General features: G+C 38.1%; 1 protein-coding gene across 1 annotated transcript in view; it reads right to left on the bottom strand.

The window, feature by feature from the left end:
* Positions 1-22640, bottom strand: part of Smc1b (structural maintenance of chromosomes 1B) — a 74250-nt gene that overhangs the window by 18792 nt on the left and 32818 nt on the right. Inside the window, exons 11-17 of the mRNA XM_050127785.1 lie at positions 21893-22039; positions 15238-15375; positions 14678-14794; positions 13614-13720; positions 9065-9206; positions 8133-8278; positions 6788-6941 (exon numbers count right to left, since the gene is read on the bottom strand). Of these exons, the coding sequence (XP_049983742.1) occupies positions 6788-6941; positions 8133-8278; positions 9065-9206; positions 13614-13720; positions 14678-14794; positions 15238-15375; positions 21893-22039 (951 nt within the window). The remainder of the gene's footprint in view (positions 1-6787; positions 6942-8132; positions 8279-9064; positions 9207-13613; positions 13721-14677; positions 14795-15237; positions 15376-21892; positions 22040-22640) is intronic.

Raw genomic sequence — 22640 nt, 5'->3', positions numbered from 1 at the left:
TATTCTGTTTCATTGGTGTGTGGATTTTTTTTTTTTAATAATAACAGCATACTGTTTTATTATGGCGGTGTTATATAATCTGAGATCAGGTATTATGATACTCCAGCACTGCCTTTTCTGCTTAGGATTACTTTTGTTATTAAGTTTTTTTGTGCTTCCATGTAAATTTAAGGTTGGAGACACCTAAGACAAAGAGGGCCTAAGGAAATCGGGAGCAGAAACCCGTAGCAATTCCCGTCCTGGGAGCCAACCCAGTCCTGGGACACTGGCAGACAAGGATGGAGCCAACGACCTGACTCAGAGTCTGCAATCTCCACCAGAACCGGAGTGGGACTGAACCAGTTACCTAAGACACAGAGAGAACAAGCTCCACCAGGAGCAGAAGCCAGGAGCAAACCCAGTCCTGGTTTTAAATTTTTGAAGAAAGAAATTGAAGACACCAGAAAGTGGAAAGATATCCCATGCTCTTGGGTAGGCAGAATTAACATTGTAAAAATGGCAATCTTACCAAAAGCAATCTACAGATTCAATGCAACGCCCATCAAAATCCCAGAAAAATTCTTCAAAGACCTCAAAAGAACGTTACTCAACTTCATATGGAAAAGCAAAAAACCCAGGATAGCCAAAACAATCCTGTACAATAAAAGAACTTCTGGAGGCATCACAATCCCTGACTTCAAACTCTACTACAGAGCTACAGTACTGAAAACAGCCTGGTATTGGCATAAGAACAGACAGGAGGACCAATGGAACCAAATAGAAGACCCGGATATCAATCCACACACCTTTGAACACCTGATCTTTGATAAAGAAGCAAAAAATATCAAAAATATGGAAAAAAGAAAGCATATTTAACAAGTGGTGCTGGCATAACTGGATCTCAACATGTAGAAGAATGAAAATAGACCCATATCTATCATCATGCACAAAACTCAAGTCCAAATGGATCAAAGACCTCAACATAAATCCAGCCACACTGAACCTTATAGAAGAGAAAGTGGGAATGCATTGGCACAGGGAACCACTTCCTAAATAGAGCCCCAGCAGCACAGACACTGAGAGAAACAATTAATAAATGGGACCTCCTGAAACTGAAAGCTTCTGTAAAGCAAAGGACACAGTCAACAAGACAAAACGACAGCCTACAGAATGGGAAAAGATCTTTATTAACCCCACATCAGACAGAGGTTTGATCTCCAAAATATACAAAGAACTCAAGAAATTGGACACCAAAAGTTCACATAATACAATAAAAAAAATGGAGTACAGACCTAAACAGAGAACTCTCAACAGAGGAATCTAAAATGCTGAAAGACACTTAAGGAAATGTTCAACATCCTTAGTCATCAGAGAAATGCAAATCAAATCAACTCTGAAATTCCCTCTGAACACCTGTAAGAATGGCCAAGATCAAAAACACCGATGACAACTTATGCTGGAGAGGTTGTGGGGAAAAGGGAACACTTCTGCATTGCTACAACCCCTTTGGATGTCAGTGTGGTGATTTCTCAGAAAATTAGGAAACAACCTTCCTCAAGACCCAATAATACCACTTTTGGGTATATCCAAAGGATGCTCAATTGTGCCACAAGGACATGTGCTCAACTATGTTCATAGCAGCTTTGCTTGTCATAGCCAGAACCCGGAAATAACCTAAATGCCCCTCAACCAAAGAATGGAAAAGAAAAATGTGGTACATTTACACAATGGAGTACTACTACACAGCAAAAAAAAAAATGACATTTTGAATTTTGCAGGAAAATGGATGGAGCTAGAAAACATTATTTTGAGTGAGTTAACCCAGACTCAGAAAGACAATTATAACGTAATCACTCATAAGTGGTTTTTAAACATAGAGCAAATAAAGCCAGCCTACAAACTACAATCCCAGAGAACATAGACAACAGTTAGGACACTAAGAGAGACTTACATAGATCTAATCTACATGGGAAGTAGAAAGTAGAAAAAGACAAGATCTCCTGAGTAAATTGGGAGCATGGGGACCTTGTGGGACGGGAGAGGAAGGGAAGGGAGCAGAAAAAAATGTAGAGCTCAATAAATATCAACAAAAAATGTATGAAAGATAAATTTTTAGATTGTTTTCTTTTCCTAGTTCTGTGAGAAATTATCATTTAAATTTTGATAGAAATTGTACTGAATTTGTACACTACTTTCAAATATGATGGCCATATCCAAAATATTAACTGATGATCCATGAGCATCAAAGGTTTTTATGTTAACTTTCTTTTTCAAAATCTTCAGAATTTTAAAGCTTTCATTGTAAAAGTTTTCTACCTTTTTGGTTTGGTTTATTCCTAGGTGTCTTATATTTTGAAGCTATTGTGAACGTTTTCCCTTATTTCTCAGTAAGTTTATTATTGATATGTACAAAATTTTTACTGAATAGATTTTTCTATGCCTTTAGTTTTTAATCTCAGTTCCTTCTTCTAACACATTCTGTTTTTTATTGGTGTTATTTATTCATTTAATAATAACTTGACAGCCCAAAGGTAGGAGAAGCATTTCGCCAAAACATTATGTCATATAGTTTTTTCTATTCGAAATAAACTGTAATGAACTTATAAATAAAAACATCACACCACTAGATTAAGCCTCTCAAACACTTGCCTAGTCCCAACTAAACAGTATATATTTTAGTTTTTTTTTTTTTGTTTCGTTTATTTAGTGTGTTGGGGGTGATAGTTGAGACAGGATTTCTCTGTGTATCCCTAACAGTTTTGGTACTTGTTCCATAGACCAGGGTGACTTTGAACTTAGAGATCCACCTGCCTCTGCTTCCCAAGAGCTGGGATTAAAGGTGTGCACTGCCAGGCCCAGCTAGAGTTTTACATTTTCACTACTGATTACACTTTTATATATTTACCCACCCACACACAAATGTACAAAAACCAAAACAAAAAAATAAACCCCCCCAATTAGCTTTATATCCTCTTTCTCATGTGTCCTTCTGCCTGCATTCCACCCTTCCTTATCACATAATGCTACTCTGGGGGACACAGTTCAAGAATGAAGTCATGTGAAATTCTGAGTGCTTGTAAAAAAAAACTCTAAGAAAATCAGTCTTGTCACCTCAGTTTCTTCAAAATTTCTTCAAATTGAACAGAGAATTGTTAGTGGAATATGTTTTTGTGCTCCTCCCAGGTGTAGAGGAAAGGCATGAATTTACTTCAGCTGTTGTTATTCATATGCCTTTACGGACAATTATGTTTTGACCACATGCAGTTTGTTGTTGTGACTGTACACTTTATTGAGGTGACTCTTCTTAACCCTGAGTATAAATCATACTGATGCTCTGAATTGCATAAATCTTTAGTCTGACTCATTTTCAGCTTCAATAGCCTAGGTTTACACCTCCAACTGGAGAGGTAAACACTTTCTTAGTTTCTTTATTTTTTTTTTCATTTTCTCTTTCTTGAGATAGGCTTTCACTGGTCTAGAATTCACTATGTAGACCAAGATGACCACAAACTCAGTGATCCCCTGCCTCTGTCTCCTGAGTGCTGGGATTAAAGCCATCTGCTACACCACACCCAGGTCTTGGGTTTCCTTTCTGAATGTTAAACTGTAGTAATGCGTTTATACCAGTTATATACATATGTATGTATTTAAATTATAGGCCAGAAAGGATTTATATGTGAAGGAAAAGTGACGTTTTCTTCCTGACTTTGGATCACCATCTTTTCAAAACCTGGTAAGTGTTAAACACTTTGCTGAGTGAAAGGCCGAGACCATAAGATATTGTACTGAAACTCCAGAATTCTCAGTTTTATCAACAGTAAGTTTCATAGAAGATAGGCAGCTTCAAGAACTGAACCCAGATTCCAGTTATCCTCAGGTGGTGGGCTCAGCTTCTTGTCATCAAAAGCAGGTCTATCAAACACTTTATCTTTTCTTTTAAAACTTATTAGATTTTGTGGTGGTTTGAATGGGAATACCTGCCAAAGGCTCACAGAATTGAATACTTGAGTCATCAAGGACTGGCACAATTTGAAAGGATTAGTAGGTGTGGCCTTGTTGGAGGAAGGAAATGTGTCACTGGGGGTGGGTTTTGAGGTTTCAAAAAGCCCATTCCGAGTCCAGAGTCCAGAGTCTCTCTCTCCCTTCTGCCTGTGGATCAGGATGTAGAACTCTCAGCTACTTTACCACCATGTCTGCCTGCAAGCTCCTAGTTTGATGTAGGGATGCAATGATGACAATGGACTAAACCTCTAAAACTGTAAACAAGTTTCAATAAAATACTTGCCTTCATAATGGTGGCGGCAATGCACCTTTAATCCAAGCACTTGAGAATTTGAGAGGCAGAAGCTGGCGGATCTCTGTGAGTTCAAGGCCAGCCTAGTTTACAAAGCAAGTTCCAGGATAGCCAGAGCTGTTACACAGAGAAATCCAATCTCCAAAAGAAAAAAAAAAAGGCTGTTATGGTCATGATGTCTCTTCACAACAATAGAACACTGACTAAGATTTATTCAATGTCTTGACTGTGTGCATGTATGTATACCATGTGCATGCTTGGTACCTGTGGCTATCAGAAGAAGGGAACGGATCTCCAGGAACTGGAGTTCAGAAAAGAGGGCATGCATCACCTGATGTGGGTGCTGGGAATTGAACTTGGTTCTCTACAAGAGCAGCAAGTGCTCTTAACTGCTGAGATTTCTCTCTAGCCCCACACTGTACTTTTCATTGCCTGAGCTAAGCCTCCTTTCATCTAAACTTTCTGGTGTGTTATCATCTAGTCTTCCATTCCACAATGCCTACTTGAATGTCTCCCATTGTGGGGCCGTGGAGGTTGTTTGTTTTTAATGGTTTTTCGAGACAGGGTTTCTCTGTGGCTTTGGAGCCTGTCCTGGAACTAACTCTTGTAGACCAGTGGCCTCAATCTCAGAGACATCCATCTGCCTCTGTCTCCTGAGTGCTAGAATTAAAGGCGTGCACCACCACTGCCTGGCAATTGTTCTTATTTTCAGGCTCCCAAACAAAGTAGCTCAGTCTTTTTTTTTTTTTTAAGATTTATTTATTTATTAAGTATACAACATTCTGCCTCCATGTATGCCTGCACGCCAGAGGAGGGTGCCAGATCTCATTACAGATGGTTGTCAGCCACCATGTGGTTGCTGGGAATCGAACTCAGGACCTCTGGAAGAGCAGCCAGTGCTCTTAACCACTGAGCCATCTCTCCAGCCCCCAGTAGCTCAGTCTTAAATAGGTTTCTTGTCAAGATGACACTGAGCCCATGGGACAAAACAGATTTACTTTCTTTTCTTAATTGAGTTTGATAGAGAAGTCACTATCTCACCACACTTCTCAATAAGATTCTAAGCTTTCAAGATCTTTCGTGGGCTTGTCCTAGGGCACGATTGCCAGTTTCTTTTTACCAGGGCTGTTTCTACTCTGTGTCTTCTATCAAGTAGACATGGCTAGTACTGCACAGTTTGGTCCTGTTTGTTGTGATACTTCTGTTTTTTTTTTTTTTCTTCCCATTTTCCATCTATGGTCTCCCAGTATTTCTCTTGGAAAGAATCTGTTATCTGTTTCTTCTTTCTGAGTACATATATTTTCTACCTTTTGTAATTTTCCCAGAGTACATGGAAAATCTTTCTGCCTTTTTTTTTATGTTTGGGGGTTTCTTTAAAGCTATCTTTAAGCTCAGAGATCTTTAGTTTTGTTTAATCTATTATAAGCCCATATAAAGTATTCAATTCTGTTAGTGTTTCTTTTGATTGTGCTTAAAATTCCCATCTCTGTTTAAATTATCCTGCTTACACACTGATTATCCAGTTGAGTTCGTAGCTTATTAATCCCATTAGTCTTAAACTTCTCTCCTGATAATACTAACAGCCCTACCATTTCTTAGTTTAAGTCTGATGCTAGTTCTGATACCTTTCCTGATAACCAGACATGTGCTAAGCAAAAGTAGCTACTACAAACACTCAGTCCAGTGACTAGGTGACAATCCTTTGGAAGCTTCTGTGACTGAACTATGAATTTCACAAACTTCTCAGTACGTTTTTTTTTTTCTCCCTTAGGTGGGACAGGATAGTGAGTGTTGTGTGAATTCTAAATGGGTCTTAATAATAAGAACTCAGAGCCAGATATCGAGCGAGGGGAGGTAAATGCTAAAAGATCAGAGAAATAAAGGAGCCTTCAGAAGGTTACAACATAAGAAAAGTACAAGATTGCTAGTTAGTGGTGGCTCATGCTTTTAAAAGCAGCACTCAGGAGGTAGAGGCAGGCAGATCACTGTGAGTTTGAGGCCAGTCTGGTCTATAGAACGAGTTCCAGGACAGTCAGGACTATTACACAGAGAAACCCTGTCTTGAAATACAAAAATATGAAATAAATAAATAAATAAATAAATGCAAGATCCTGAGATTGGCTTTCCCTAGATTTCTCTCTCCTCTCTCTCTCCTCTTTCTCTCTCTCTCTCTCTCTCTCTCTCTCTCTCTCTCTCTCTCTCTCTCTCTCTCACACACACACACACACACACACACACACACACACATTATTGCCCAGGACGATCTTGAAAACTTGACCCACATCTCAGTCTTAGAATCCCTCAAGTGCTAGGTCTATACAGTCTTGCACCATTACAACGAATTTAGAAACCTTTTCTTTTTAAATAAAAATTCAATATTAATTCATCTTAATATTTTAATATCTGCCTTGAAATACTCTATCACAAACATTTTCCCTTTCCTACAAGGAGCTAAAGAAGCTAAGATAGCATGAGCAGTTGAAGACACAATATATTGCATTTTTGGCTAGATACCTCCACTTCAATGATGTCCTCCAATGACCCCAGTACAAGACTTATCTCAATGTCTTGAACTTTGCAATCCAGCAGCAAATTATGCTTCTCTAGTTGCTTTTGTTCCAAAGAACCCTGGATGATTATAACTTCTTTCTGCAATTTTCCCACTTCTCTGTAAATACAGGATATGAAAAAGTGGCTTTACTCATTATGTAATTATACCAAAGAATAACATGTTACATTATAAACTTACATGAAAACATTACTTTCCTATAAGAGCTCTAAATGTCAGTCCCTGATTTACGCATTATCAGTTCTGAAAAAAACTATCAATGTATACATTCGATCTAAGAGAACTTTTCCATAGACATTTCTTTAATCAGAGCTAGCAAAGACCCTGCTTTCCTTCAGTTATTTTAATGATTTCTTTGAAACAAGGTTTTGCTATTTAACTCCAGTTGTCCTCAAACTTTGTATTATTCTGCTTCTAATTCACAAATGCTGGGATTACAGGTGAGTGTCACCATATCCAGCCCCAAATACTTTATTTTTAAATCTGTGCAATTTCAACCTGCATTTCCTCTTTAGTTAGACTGTATATTTTAAAATCTTAGCCTAAGAGAATTTTCTCTTAGCAGACAGATACCACCAGATCAGTTATTGCATCCTTGACAAATTGTTTTCATCATTCACAGAACATCTTAACTTAAAGTGGAGCATGAAGGTTAACACTAAGTTAACAAGGACCTTTAAACAGAAACAGAAAAAGGACAAAAAGAGAAAAAGAAAAACGAAGGAAGAAATCAGGATACAAGAGGAGATGGAGAAAGACAGGTGGTTCTCAAAAATGTAAAGAGAAACAAACGATTCTGTTTAAATTCAAAAGGCTGAATCTCAGAGCATTGAAGGTCTCTAGATAGTAAGGAAAATTATGACAGGCCAAGGGTTGAGCAAAGAAAAGAGTTCATGGTCCTATCAATCACAGGAAAGAAGATATCACTTTGACACAAATCAGCTGATTCAAGGCACTGACAGTCCTCATCATGATGACAATACACTTGTCAGATACCAGATACTGTTTCAAGTGCAGACATAGAGAAGAGGGGATCCCTGGAACAGGAAAATACCAGTATCAAAAGAGATTCAGGGTAAAGGACTACATGTGGGTTCATGTTTTCAGCTGCCAAAAAGAACTTCACTGTAAACTGTCCTGGTTTTTCCCTGTTTAGAACATTTGGAAGATGTTATGTGGGACCAAGAGCAACAAAGGGTAAACATTCAAACAAGTTTAGATAAGAAATATCAAATTGGAAGTATAAGTTTAAAATATTAGCCAGGTCTTTCAAACTGAAGTATTAATTACCTATCAACAGCCAAAAACTTCTTGCGTTCCTCTTCAATTTGAATATGAATTTTCTCAATGTTAGAACTCTGAGAGGCAAGTACTCCCTTAACTTGTTCTTGCTTTATCATGAGTTCATCCACGCTTTTCAGATATTCTTCTTCAGTCTGAAAAGAGAGAATTCGTGTGTCTGTATAAAACATTTTATATTAATACAAAAAGGGTTCTGCTATTATCTGTAAGAATGCTAACTGCTCCCTAGAGAAATCCCCTTACCCTGTGGCTGCTCAACTGTCACAGATTGTGACCCTCTTCCATCTTACAGGTTTTGGAAGCTAGTAATAATTTCCTGCCTCTGTCTTTCATTTTGAATCCACTCTTCAATCTGCTGCCACCCGACTTGTGTTCCATTTGTCCAGTGGAAGTGCTCATGAGACTATAAAACACTAGCCTGTCTTAACAGTTTTCATCACTTCTTCCTTCCCACAGTGCTGGACTTCTTCACTGCCTTCTCTTCTGTCTTTCCACTGTTTCTCAATTGTACCATGTTCTCCACCTCCCTTAATTTCAGCCTTTGTCTGAGATATATAGAACATATCTATAATCTAGCTCTCAGGAGGCTAGGACAGAATTCTGAGCTTGAGACCAGCATGGCTATATAGTGAAACTGCTTCTGAAAATGAACAAACCAGAACTCAACCAGTAATTCTGAAGTTTGTAGTTCCAGTCTAGAATTCTCCTTCCATCTACATGCTTGAGTCATCTCTGGCACCCTCTTTCTCTTCTCACTTAACATCCAATAACTCATCAGTTCTGATCATTTTACTTTAATATTTCTGAAATATGTTACCCCCATCCCAACCATGCACCATTAGGTGCTCAAAAACTGGCTACTCAGTGAAAGAAGCCATAATTTCAACAAAATGGTACTTCAGCCACCTATAGTAAATTACCTTCTTTAGGTTATCAATGTCTTCTCTGCCTTTCTGGATAGTCATTTTTAATGTGTCGATCTTATTCAGTTTCTTCTTAAGCTGATTTCGACTATATTCAAGCTGAATACTAAGACGAGTTTTTTGTTTTTCAAACTCTAATCTAGTATAATAAAATCAAGCATTATAAGTGGTCAGAAAAGTATGTTGATTCTTTTAATTTTTCCAGATTAAAAAATTATGTATATATGTAGGTTTATGTGTACCACATTTGTACAGATGTCTACTGACGCTAAAGGGCATCGGATCTTTGAAACTGGAGTTACAGGTGATTGTGAGCTGCCTGATGTGAGTTCTGGGAACCAAATGTAGATCCTCTCCAAGAGCAGTAAGTGCTCTTAAACACTGAGACATTTCTCTATCCCTTATTATTTTTTTCATATAATTTCAAAAATAAAAATAAAATGAATGCTATTATGAACCACATGCAACTTACCCAATCTTATAATCATCAATTCATGTTGACTCGTTTCACCTACAACACCATTCATAGCTACTGGATTATCTGAAGCAAATACCAGATTCTAGGTAACTTTATCAGTAATGTTCTATTCAAGTGACTGTTAATTCACAACCATAAACTACTATACCCTAAAAATGTAAAAATATCCTTAACATAATTACTGTCATTGCCAAATTTTCTGATACTATAGTAAAATCCTAGTTGTTTGCATCAGGATGATGTATATATTGGCAGTTCTCTCTCCCTTCCTTCCTTCCTTCCTTCCTTCCTTCCTTCCTTCCTTCCTTCCTCTTTTCTTTTCTTTTCTTTTCTTTTCTTTTCTTTTCTTTTCTTTTCGTTTCTTTTCAGACAGGGTTTTTCTGTAGCTTTGGAGCCTGTCCAGGAACTAGCTCTTGTATACCAGGCTGGTCTCGAACTCACAGAGATCCGCCTGCCTCTGCCTCCCGAGTGCTGGGATTAAAGGCGTGCGCACCACCGCCGGCCCCAGTTTCTCTCTTTCTCACTTGTTCCTTCCTTCCTTCCCTCCCTCCCTCCTTCTCTCCCTCCCTTCCTTCCTTCCTTCCTTCCTTCCTTCCTTCCTTCCTTCCTTCCTTCCTTCCTTCCTTCCTTCTTCTTTCTTTCTTTCATTGAGACAGGGTTTCTCTGTGTATCCCTGGCTGTCCTGGAACTCACTCTGTAGACCAGGCTGACCTCTAACTCATACAGATCCACCTGCCTCTGCCTCCCAATATATAAATGCCGCAAATAAAGGTGTGCATCACCACTGCCCAGAGATAGTTGACAGTTTCTTAAACCTTTTATAATATATACATTATCTACCCACTTTTTCTTTAAGCTATACATTTGTTCTCAGTCTTTGTGAATAGCTATTCATACATAAACTTCAAACTTGGGAAAGGATAGTTAGTTAGTACATGGTGACTAAATTGGGTACTTTTTATGTATGCAAGATTGTTGACCATTTGAAAATCAATGTAATTTATTACTGAAAGTTAACATATCTTTTAAATGCTAATTGTATAAGGATCTAAATAGTTACCAGAGAAAATATTTAAAAATTCAACACTTTTAAAATTTCATATACGGTGAGAATTTCCATGAAGAATTCCTCAACTTGACACAAGTATCTTAAAGTTTATATAAATTATACATTACTGTAGAAGTCTGAAAACTTTTTCCTTAAGAATTAGTATGTCTGTTCTAACCATGTTTATTCAATATTATGAAGTTAATGTAATAGGAAAGAAAAAGAAATAAGAAAAGAATACTAACTAACCAGTAAGAAACAAAACTTTTTATTTACTGAGAATATAATTCTCCATGTAGAAACTCTAAGGAATCTGTCTAAGGGCTAAGAGATCTAATGATTTAGCCAAGTTTTAGGATACAAGTTTAAGGAATACTAATTTTATTTTATTAAAAAGTTTTATAATTTATAATTTGTGTGTGTATATGATATGGGGGTGGAGGCACATATACCACAGTGCAAGTGTGGTCAATGAACAACTTTGTGGAACAATTCTCTCCTTGAACCTTTCCAAGAATTCTGGGGCTTTCAGGTCTCAAGGTTTCACAAGTGCTTTACCGATAGAGCTGTAATTTTATTCAATATGCTACCAACATACAATTTTATTTTATTTTTTTAAATATTTATTTATTTACTTATTATGTATACAGTGTTCTGTCCACGTGTATGCCTACAAGCCAGAAGAGGGCACCAGACCTCATTATAGATGGTTGTGAGCCTCCATGTGGTTGCCGGGAATTGAACTCAGGACCTTTGGAAGAGCAGGCAATGCTCTTAACCACTGAGCCATCTCTCCAGCCCCCCAACATACAATTTTAAACTAAAATTTAAAAACAACTGAATTTGCAAAAGCACAGATATATTATATGCTGAGAAACACAAATAATGAAATACACACAAGACTGAACTTATATACTAAAAACTAAAGTTCATTAATGAGTGAAATTAAAAATGACCTAAAATAGACACCATGTTTGTGGTTAGTTGTTAATTCTTCCCAAGTTGATCTCTAAATCAGTATGATCCAAACAGAAACTCACAAGTTCTTTTTAAGAACATGTGGTGAGGGCTGGAGGGATGGCTCAGTGGTTAAGAGCATTGGCTGCTCTTCCAGAGGTCATGAGTTCAATTCCCAGCAACCACATGGTGGCTCATGAATCATTTGTAATGAGATCTGGTGCCCTCTTCTGGCCTGCAGATGTACATGCAGACAGAACACTGTATACATAATAAATGAATAAATCTTTTTAAAAAAAGAATATGTGGTAATTTGTAAAAAAAAAAAAAAAAAAGGCCTCCATAGGAAGTGGCACACTTAGGAGGTGTGGCCTTCTTGGAAGAAGTGTGTCATTATGAGAAGGTGGGTTTTGAGGTCTCCTTCGCTCAAGCTGCCCTAGTGCGACTCATAGACACCTGTTGCTTGCGGATCAAGATGTAGAACTCTCAGCTCCTTCTCCAGCACCATGTCTACTGCACCATGTGTGCCTGCAGGTTGCTATGTCCTGTCATGATGATAATGAACTGAACCTCTGAAACTGTAATCCAGCTCCCTTAAATGTTTTCCTTTAGAAGAGTTGCTGTGGTCATGAGTGTCTCTTCACAGCAATAGAAACTCTTAAGGCACAATAGCAATTGAAAAATTGATTCTAAAATCTATGGATAAATGTAAAGGACCTAGAACAGGAAAAAGGAACACGACTCTTCTCCATTGTTGTACTCTCAGCCCCTAGGGAAAGCACCTGGCACATGAAAAGCACACAATAAATACAAACTGAATGAATGAATGAATGAATGAATGGGATATGAAAGCATTATAGAGATTAACAGAAAGACTTTGAGACAAATGTTGATAATTTTGATTTTAAAAACATTTCTCTTTTCAAATGTTTTAAATGGGGAAGGGTGGGTGGAGAGATAGGGTCTCCATTATGGAGCCCTGGTTGTCCTGGAGCTCTCTATGTAGACCAGGCTGGCTACAAACCTCACAAATACCAGCCTGCCTCTGCCTCTCAAGTGCTGGGATTAAAGGTAAGCACCATCACAGCCTGACAACATGATTTACTAAAAAGTACAACTTTTGTCTACTGACATTAAATATCAAATCCCTCCTTGTAGATATATTTCTGGACTCTACTTATGAGCTAATAGCTCATGATTTATATTATGTTTTAAAATTTGGGAACTGAGGCAAGAGAGATAGGTGGTTAAAAGTGGTTAAAAGCTCTTGCTGCCTTTTTAAAAGAAAGAAGACTTAGGTTCCCAGCACCCACACTGGGTGACTTCTAACTGCTTTAACTTCAGCTCCAGGGGTTCTGACTCTCTCCTGTCCTCTACAGAAAGTTGTTACACATGTTCACATAGCATATATACAGACATTCACATATAAACTTGAATCTCTAAAATGAAATAAAGTACAATATGAAAGTTCTTGTCCCACTATTCACTAGTTTCCCTCGTATTTTTCTTTACTTCCTATGTGAACTTTAGAATCAGTCTATCAAAAAAAAATTCCATATAGGTGGTATAGATTAATTTAGGAAGAAATCAACTTTTGTTGTTGTTGTGTTTTCGAGACAGGGTTTCTCTGTGTATCTCTGAAGCCTGTCCTGGAACTTGCTCTGTAGACCAGGCTGGCCTTGAATTTAGAGATCTGCCCATCTCAGCTTCCCAAGTGCTGGGATTAAAGGTGTGCACCACCACTGCCTGGCAATCTAACTTCTTTATAAAAAGAATGAGTATGCTTTCCTCTTTGTTACAGTTTCTGCTAAATTTCTTTGTAAGAAACTGAAGTTTTACTAGCTTCTCCATCCTCTGTAGTACTGAATATGAAACCCAGGCGGAGCCTTGTATATACAAGACAAGTGTGATCAATTACTGAGCTATTTTTAAGCCTAACATTACTAGCTATTTTTTGATGAACTGAAATAAAGTCTGGCTCAAGCATAATTCATTTAAATTAGGGAATAGTTATTTTGACATGTATACTATACTGCTTACCAATATTTTTTAAATAAAAATACCTTTTTTGATCATTTTCTTGCTGCTGTTTAACATGTTTGTTCTCAAATTCACGAATATTTTCCACACCAATTTCTTCACAGAAGTCTTGGAATATTTCATCTTCTACCTTTCAAATTATTTTAAAACAATTGATTTAATAACCATTTTTAAAAATACATAAGCAATGCTATAATTTTTTACTCTTAGTTTTTCCTGAATTAGTCAAGAAGCTAATCAGTGCACTCAGCCCAGTACTTTCTCTTCCTTATCTCCATAAACTACGCTCGTATGTTTTCATAGTTCTTATTCAGAAATCTACATGAAAAAGCTCATGAACTGGATTTACAAAATGGTATTATGCACTGTCTGATATAAACCTGTGGAGATTCTATTTACTTTAGCCCTGCTAAAATATAATGTTCTACATGAAAAAAGAATATATTCTTTATATGAGTAAGATGAAGTATCTTGGATAGTAAAAACAATTCAAAATTATAGCACAGAGTCACTAATAAATTCCAAAAATCTGGCACAATCTCAATCCAACAATAATATCTAGCCTCAAATACAACAGCATTTCAATAATAAGTCATGTTAAAAACTTGTGGATTTCAGTCAGGCGGTGGTGGCACAAGCCTTTAATCCCAGAACTCACAGGTGGAGGCAGGCCTGTGAGTTCAAGGCCAGCCTGGTCTTGGGCTGTTCCAGGACAGGCTCCAAAGCTACAGAGAAACCATGTCTCGAAAAACAACAAACAAACAAACAAAGCCTAAAACCAAAATAACCCAAACTTGTGGATTTCAGTTAAACATAAATATGATAAAACTTAGACGGTAGTAAGTAACATTAATGCCAGTGCATAATTGAAACCATGGGAAACTTCAGAGGTCCATAATCCTCTGTACCAGAAGATCCTATTCTGATATTATGCTCTATTCTAGGCATGAGTGAATAACAACATCCAAAGGATGATTTTCTGAGCTAATCTTGAATCCACAGTTATGTATACACAGTCAAGAAGCCCTAGCTCTGATCTAGAACTATATTCTATATGCCATTTAAAAACAACTACAATATTTATCACCTTATCTATTCTATCTTGAAATTCTTCGATTTTTTGTTGCTGATTGTTGATTCCTTCATTCAGCATAGCACACTGAGACTCAATATTCAGCAGTTCACTTTGTAGCTGAGATTGTTCCTAATAATAATAAAAAAAATTTGCTTAAGAACATGACCATTTTATACAGTAAAGCTAAAAACATAATAGATGTCTTTTACAATGAACAAATGAAGAATTGTTAGCTACAATGGACCCTGGCACAGCCAGACAACATGATTAAATACTACAGAAATCATCAAGGACTGTAACAAAATCTTAAACATGGCAAAAAGTACCTACAATTACATAATGTTATGTAAATTTCTTTTTTTTTTTTTGAGACAGGGTTTCTCTGAATAGCCCTGGCTGTCCTGGAACTCCCTCTTTAGACCAGGATGGCCTCAAACTCAAGAGATCCACCTGCCTCTACCTGCCAAGTGCAAGGATTAAAGGCGTGTACCACCAGTGGTATCATAAATACCATTCTTAAATTCTATGCTGTGATACAAATTTCCACCAATCTTTAGAAAAGTCTACATTACCCGGTAAAATGCAGCAAGGTGCTTCTTTTTAAGCATTTCTAGTTCATTTTGTGAATATTTGAGTCGTGTATTAGTTCCTTGTACTAAAGTCTGTATTTGTTTCAGATCTGTTTCCTTGCGGAGCGTCTTCATTAATTCCTAAACAGAGAAATGTGAGAACATTTTACAGTGTAAAAGCACTTTTACTATTCAGTGCTTTCATAATATTCACTGATTTTACACACAACCATTCAACTTCTGAAAAGAGATAATATGTGTGGAATGTAGGTAAGAGCCAGTGGCTGACTGTTTTACTTGTTGGATCCCGTTTCTGAGTTTTTATTAATTGTGGCTCATATATATACACACATTACATATAATAAAAATAAAAAGATTTGGTGTTATAAGTACATTTGTCATCTGGAATAAGATAGCATACAACGTTCACAAAAAACTAACAAACTTTCCAACAAAAAATACAGACATGAAAAGTGAAAAACAGGTGCTGGAAGATGGTTCAGTGGTTAAGAGCATTGCCTGCTTTTCCAAAGGTTCTGAGTTCAATTCCTAGCAACCACATGGTGGCTCACAACCATCTGTAATAAGGTCTGGTGCCCTTGTATATATACATAATAAATAAATAATATTTTAAAAAGTGAAAAACAATGCTAAACAACACACCCGTGTTTATATCCCAAGTATTGGTGTTTTATTTAATGCAAGACATTCACTATAGTGAGATTTATTTGTCAAAGGTATTGTTGTTCTTTTGTTTTACCTTTTTTTTTTTTTTTTTTTTTTTTGGTTTTTCGAGACACAGTTTCTCTGTAGCGTTTGGAGCCTGTCCTGGAACTAGCTCTTGTAGACCAGGTTGGCCTTGAACTCACAGAGATCTGCCTGCCTCTGCCTCCCAAGTGCTGGATTAAAGGCATGTGCCACCACTGCCCAGCGGTATTGTTCTTCTTATTTAATGTCTGTAAGCAGTGGATGAATATTCTTTTCCTTACACTTCACTAGAACCATGTATTGAAATTTTCCAGACTTATTTACAAGAATAAAGCAACCTCAATTTGTATACCATCAGAGCATGTCTTATTTCTTGGTCATATAGGTGTTGTCTTTCAGTCACTAATAATTGTATGTGTGTGTACATTCCATGTGTGTGTAGTGCCTGTGGAGGCTGGAAGAGTGCATCATATCCTCTGGAGCTAAAGTTACAAGTGGCTGTAAGCTGCCCAACATGGGTTCTGGGAAACAAACTCAGGTCTTCTGCTTATAGCAGCAAGATCTTTTTTTTTTTTTTGAAATTTTTTTGATTTTTACGGAGCTCTACGTTTTTCTTTGCTCCCCTCCATGCCTCTCCCCTCCCCTCAACCTTCTCCCAAGGTCCCCATGCTCTCAATTTACTCAGGAGATCTTGTCTTTTTCTACTTCCCATATAGAGAAGATCTATGTGTGTCTCTCTGAGAGTCCTCATTGTTGTCTAGGTTCTCTGGGATTGTGTTTTGTAGGCTGGTTTTCTTTGCTCTATGTTTAAAAACCACTTATGAGTGAGTACATGTGATAACTGTCTCTCTAGGTCTGGGTTACCTCACTCAAAATGATGTTTTCTAGCTCCATCCATTTTCCTGCAAAATTCAAGATGTCATTATTTTTTTTCATAGCAGCAAGATCTTTTAACTGCTGACCCACCATGTATTAGTCAGGGTTCTCTACAGTAATAAAACTTATAGAATAAATCTATCTAGAGAAAGAGAATTTATTAGAATGATTTATAGGCTGTGGTCCAGATAATCCAACAATGGCTATCCATGAATGGTCCAAGAATCCAGTAGTTGTACAGTCCATGAGGTGGGATGTCTCAGCTAGTATTCAGTATACACTGGAATCCTGAAGAAGTAGGGTTTAATGCCAGTAAAGGAATGGACTTGCCAATGAGAGCAAAGAGTGAACCTTCCTTCTTACATATCTTTATATTATAGAGAAGTACAAAAAAAAAAACCCAAACACTTTCTAGTTCAATAGCTGTGTCTTAGGGTTTCTCTTGCTATGAAGAGACACCATGACCACAGCAACTCTTATAAAGGAAAAAATTTAATTGGGGTGGCTTATAGTTTCAGAGGTTTATCCTATTACCATCATGGTGGGACATAGCAGTGTGGAGGCAGACATGGTGCTGGAGAGGGAGCTGAGAGTTCTACATCTTGATCTAAAGGCAACAGGAAGCGAACTGTGCCACACCGGGTGTACAGTGGGTTTCCTCCAACAAGGCCACACCTTCTCCAACAAGGTCATAACTCATAATAGAGCTACTCCCTATGGGGGTCATTTTCTTTGGTATCACTACAAGCTACAGACCATGTACCAAGAGATGTGTTAATCTGTTCAAGTAAGGACACATCTGGTACAGCAGCTGAAATTGGAGTGAGTGATTGAGTTTTGGATAGTCAACTGTCATTTTCCATAATCCATCTAACACTCCATATTAGTCAGACAGAGTTAAAGGGAGATGTGATGGGAATTATTGCCCTGTATCTTTCAAGTCCTTGATGACAACACTAATTTCTGCAGTATCTGGGGATGTGATGCTGTTTTTGATTCACTATCTTCCTTGGCAGAAGCAACTCTAAAGGCTTCCATTTAGCCTTTCCAACCAAAACAGCCCTCATTCTACATGTCAGAGAACCAGTGTGATGCTTCCGCCAACTTCTAAGTATATCTACCCCCAATTATACATCCTGGGAGTGGGGAAGAAGCCACATGATGAGTTTGGGGATCCATTGAACCTAATGAGTTGGACTTCAAGCAAAACTCCATTGATCACCTGACCCCCATAAGTCCCTACTTTAGCTGGAAGGCTACAATGTTTCTTGAGATCTCCCAGAATCAGTGTCAGTTCAAAACCAGTATTCAACAGACCCCCCTCCCCCAAACTCTTGTCACTTCCTTTCCCCCAGTGCACAGTTAACCTTGTAAAAGGCAGTAGGTCCCTCTGGGGAAGGTCTGGGGGAAGGTTAACAGTAAAACTTCTAGGTATTTCATCAAGATCCTTCTTCAGGGGAACCTGGCCATCCCTTCATCCAAGGAGACTAGGTCTGTAAGCTGGCTCAAGTCTGGAAATTAGTTCATGAGTCAAGATTGCCTTTTGTCATAATCCAATGTAAACTTTTTTTCATTTGTTTGAGAAGTTTTACACTTCTAGAGATTGAACAAAAATACAATACACTTGTTATCTATTTCATACCAAGAAACACCATAATTGATTAGCCAATACCAAAGGGCCATACAGATCAAGTCACTATAATATTCAATTTGCCTATGCTAACCATTACAGGTCAGGCCATTATGTACACATTCCTTTGTGCTGCCCATTACGATAACTGCAATCACTTGACTTTGGTGATTCAGTGTTGCCACCTGGCCCTGCTACTTCAGGGCCCAATTAAATCCATAGCATTTAATTCATCCAACAGAGCATCAGTGTCTCTACTCCTAAGGCCTGGCACAAGGTAAAGGTTGATGGAAAAGCTCTTCAAATGTGCTGGTGCCCCTCTCACAATTTTAAATCTTAGAGAATTAGTGAAGAACATGACTTCTAGGATTTCCCATGGTAGAGGATTAGGTTTTACAAAGTGTACTCACTCTTTGCATTGCAATTTTACCTGAGTCTTTAAAATCCCTTCAATAACACTAGGCCAAAGGATATCAGGCATCTCTAACTCCTCTTCAGTAGGCCATCTTTTGAAAACTGCTTCAGCCAACATTTCAAACAGACTCTGGACACCTCCCCCACTTTTATTTTAACTGTCCAATCTTCCATATTAAACCCAGAATCTCTACTCAGGGGGCCCATATCACCTGATCCAGTTTTATGTTTCTTTGAACATTATCCCTCACCCTTAAAATACATTCCCACACATATTCCCTCAGACTTCTGTTTGAACAAATTAGCAAACTCACTAAGTTCTTTATCAATATAGTGCACCTCTTCATAGACTACACTTTCTATCTCCCCTCTAGGAGCCTGCTTTGCCTTAAGTCTGGTTGTAGGTCTAGAGTCAACTATTGGTGAGTCTCAAAGGATATCAGTATTGTCAGTCAAAGACAGAAAAGGCAACATTTCAAGGGATGGCAGCATATCCTCTGTGAAGAGTGGAGAAACTACTTCCTAGATAAATCCTTTAGAATCTGAAGGTTCAAAGTTCTCAGCTTCAATAGGGTTCTCCTACACATCCCCATTTCAAGTTATAGGATCCCATTCTTTACCAATTAATGCCCATACTTTAACTGCTGACACCCTCTGACTGAGACTTGAATTTTTGCTGTAATTCAGCTTTATTTTTATTTTCTGCAACATGAGCTGTGGCTACTGGAGAGAAGATTCTCTTCCAGGACACACTTAAGGATTTAGATTGTTAATGCATATCTGGAGCTGGTAAATTTTATCACTAAGTTCATTGCTGCCTTTCATCATATTCTGAGATGTGTAAGTTGGTTAATTGTATGATGAGTCTTATTCTTTTTCTTTGTCAATTTATGTGGAGATATTAGGAGCAAGTGACCAGTATCATCATTTTTCCTATTTTTCCACAAATTGTCAAAGTTTTATATATAGTCACAAAGTCTGCCACCACTCACAATTGATGAACCAGGATAATTAAATGCATTTGTCTCAAGTTTGAAAAATAGTTCATACTATGGGCTTTCAGTATTCTCCATGCTTCTAAGAGAGGCTTCAGTAATTGGAGAGGCTTTGGTAATTATAAGTGCTGGCAAATAGGGAAGCCTATTACAGATACTAAAAATATTCATCCTTATACTTCTGTTACTCTAGAACCACTTTCTGGTACCAAAATATGTATTAGTCAGGGTTCTCCAGAGTTAAATGAAACTTATAGAATGAATATCTACCTACCTCCTTCCTATCTATCTATCTATCTATCTATCTATCTATCTATTCACCCATCCATGGGATTTATTAGAATGACTTATAGACTTTGGTCCAACTAATCTAACAATGGCTGCCTAGGAACAGAAGGTCCAAGAATCTAGTAGGTCTTCAGTCCACAAGGCTTGATGTCTCAGCTGATCTTTGGTATCTGCCAGAATTCCAAAGAAGTAGGTTCAATGCCAGTGAAAGAATGGACTTGTTAGCAAGGTGAGAGCAAGCTGGAAAAGATTGAAGCTCCCATACACTTATAGGCTTTCACCAGGTGTGGCCCAGATTAGAGGTGGGTGTTCCTACATCAAAGATATGGATTAGGAGTGGATCTTCCCACTTCAAAATAAGTAAAACTCCCTCCCAGGTGTGCTCCTCTATTTGGGGGTTTTAATTTCAGAAGTAGTCAAGCTGACAAACAAAAATAGCTGACAACTAAGAATAGCCATCATACATCTCTTCAGCCCTGAACCAACTACTCTTTTACTTGGCATTTTAATTAGGCTTAGCTGCTGAATTTTATAAAATATCTTTTCTATACATAAGCATACTTTTAAATTCATATGCTGGATTACATTATCCATATTACATTATGTGCCCTAATTAGGTTGTGATAAAACCACTATGACCAAAAACAACTTGAAGAATAAAGGGTTTATTTCATTTTATACTTCTAGGTTAACAGCCCATCATTGAGGTAAGTCAGGCAGGAACTCAAGGAGGGCAGCAACCTGGATGCAGGAACTGACACAGAGGCCATGGAAGAACTCTGCTTACTGGTTTGCTCCTCATGGCTACCTAAGTCTGCTTTTGTATAGCACCTAATACCACCAGCTCAGGGGTGGCACTGCTCACAATAAACTGGGTTCTCCTGTATCAAACATCAGTTAAGAAAATACATCACAGGCCAATGGTAGGAGTATTTTCTCAATAGAGGTTTCCTCTTCTAAAACAACTCTAGACTATGTCGGTTTGACATAAAACCAATCAGCAAAGTGTGACAGCAAAATATCCATGTGTTTTGGGAACAAATTTTATCTACTCATATATATTCTCTTACTATATGATGAAGATTCTATACTAAAATTTTATTTAGAAATTATTAGAAATAATACACTTAGAGTTGAAGAAATAGTTCATAGGTTAAGAGCACTGGCTGCTATTGCAGAGGACCTCAGCATCCACATGATGACTCATATCTGCAAACACAGTTCCTGGAGGATTTTTCTTTTTGACATAAGTCTCAATATGTAGGTCTGGCTGTCCTAGAACTCACTATTGTAGATCAGGCTGACTTCAACCTCATACAGATCCACCTGCCTATACCTCCAGCATGCTGAGATTAAGTGTGTGTCACTATGCCTGGCCAAAATAAATCTTTTTAAAAATGCAAAGAAATGTACAACATATATGAGTAAGTACTAATTTAGTTATTATACAAATAACTTACAATAGTTAACAATAAATACTACAAAAATATGTGCAGGGAGCCAGATGTAGTAGCACACTTTTATAATCCTAGCACTTGGGAGACAGAAGCAGAAGCAGGTATCTGAGGCCAGGTTGGTCTATATAGTGAGTTCCAGAATAGCCATAGTCAGCCCGTCTCAAAACACCAGGAAAGAAAAATAAAAAGGCACAGGAAACAAGCAACTCACAGAACTTAATAAGGAAAATGACTTGGTTTTGCACAATTACTTTCCTTAATACGTTGTAACTTGTATGATAAGAATTTACCTTTAACTCTTGGACTAGTTGGCCTCTTTTGTCTCTTAGGCTGTTCAGCTCCTTCTCATCCCAGCATAAAGCTTTGTGTTTTAAGTCACTTGATCCTCCAGAGATCACTCCAGATTTTAAAAATAGCGTTCCATCAAGTGCTACTGCCTGTATCATAAAAACATTTTACCTTAGAGAAATGTATTTTAAGACAATTTTTGAAGTTGAGATTTTATAGATGTGAAAAACACTTTTCAAACTTTACTAATAAAATACTGACTTATGGTCCTTTGTTTACGAGACACCTAGCAGCAAGGAGTTCCGGTCCAGGCACCAGGAGAGACATCACTGGGGTGAGTGAGTTTCTGACCGCGGCAGCAGCCCGGGACAGGGAACGCAGACACCCCTCCTACACTTCCTGGTCATCCTCAGGGGCTACTCTGCCCGATACCCCCTCTCTCTTCCTATCCCACCCAGCTTGCATCCACATCCCTCCCCTCTCCGTCTGACTCCCTTCCCTCGTGGACCACATAACATCTCCCAGCCCAGCCTGTTCGGGCTCTAGGACCGAATCCGAATCGGCAGGCAAACGGGAGGGTGCTAGCTCCTTTGTCCCCACTAGCCTGCCTGCAGCGAGCTAGGTAGGTCCTTTGATTACAAGTCACCCAAGCAGCAAGGAGATCCGAACCCCGCACCAGGAGAGACATCAGGCTTGCATCCACAACCAACCCAGAGCGGTCCTGAGGAGTTCCATCTGGACGGTAGTCCA

Source organism: Alexandromys fortis, unplaced genomic scaffold (genome assembly GCF_014885135.2).
Source record: "Alexandromys fortis isolate MF-2015 unplaced genomic scaffold, M_Fortis_MF-2015_v1.1 scaffold_28, whole genome shotgun sequence".
Taxonomy (NCBI): Eukaryota; Metazoa; Chordata; class Mammalia; order Rodentia; family Cricetidae; genus Alexandromys; species Alexandromys fortis.
The sequence above is the reverse complement of the archived record's forward strand: the minus strand, read 5'-3'. Positions and strand labels throughout refer to the sequence as shown.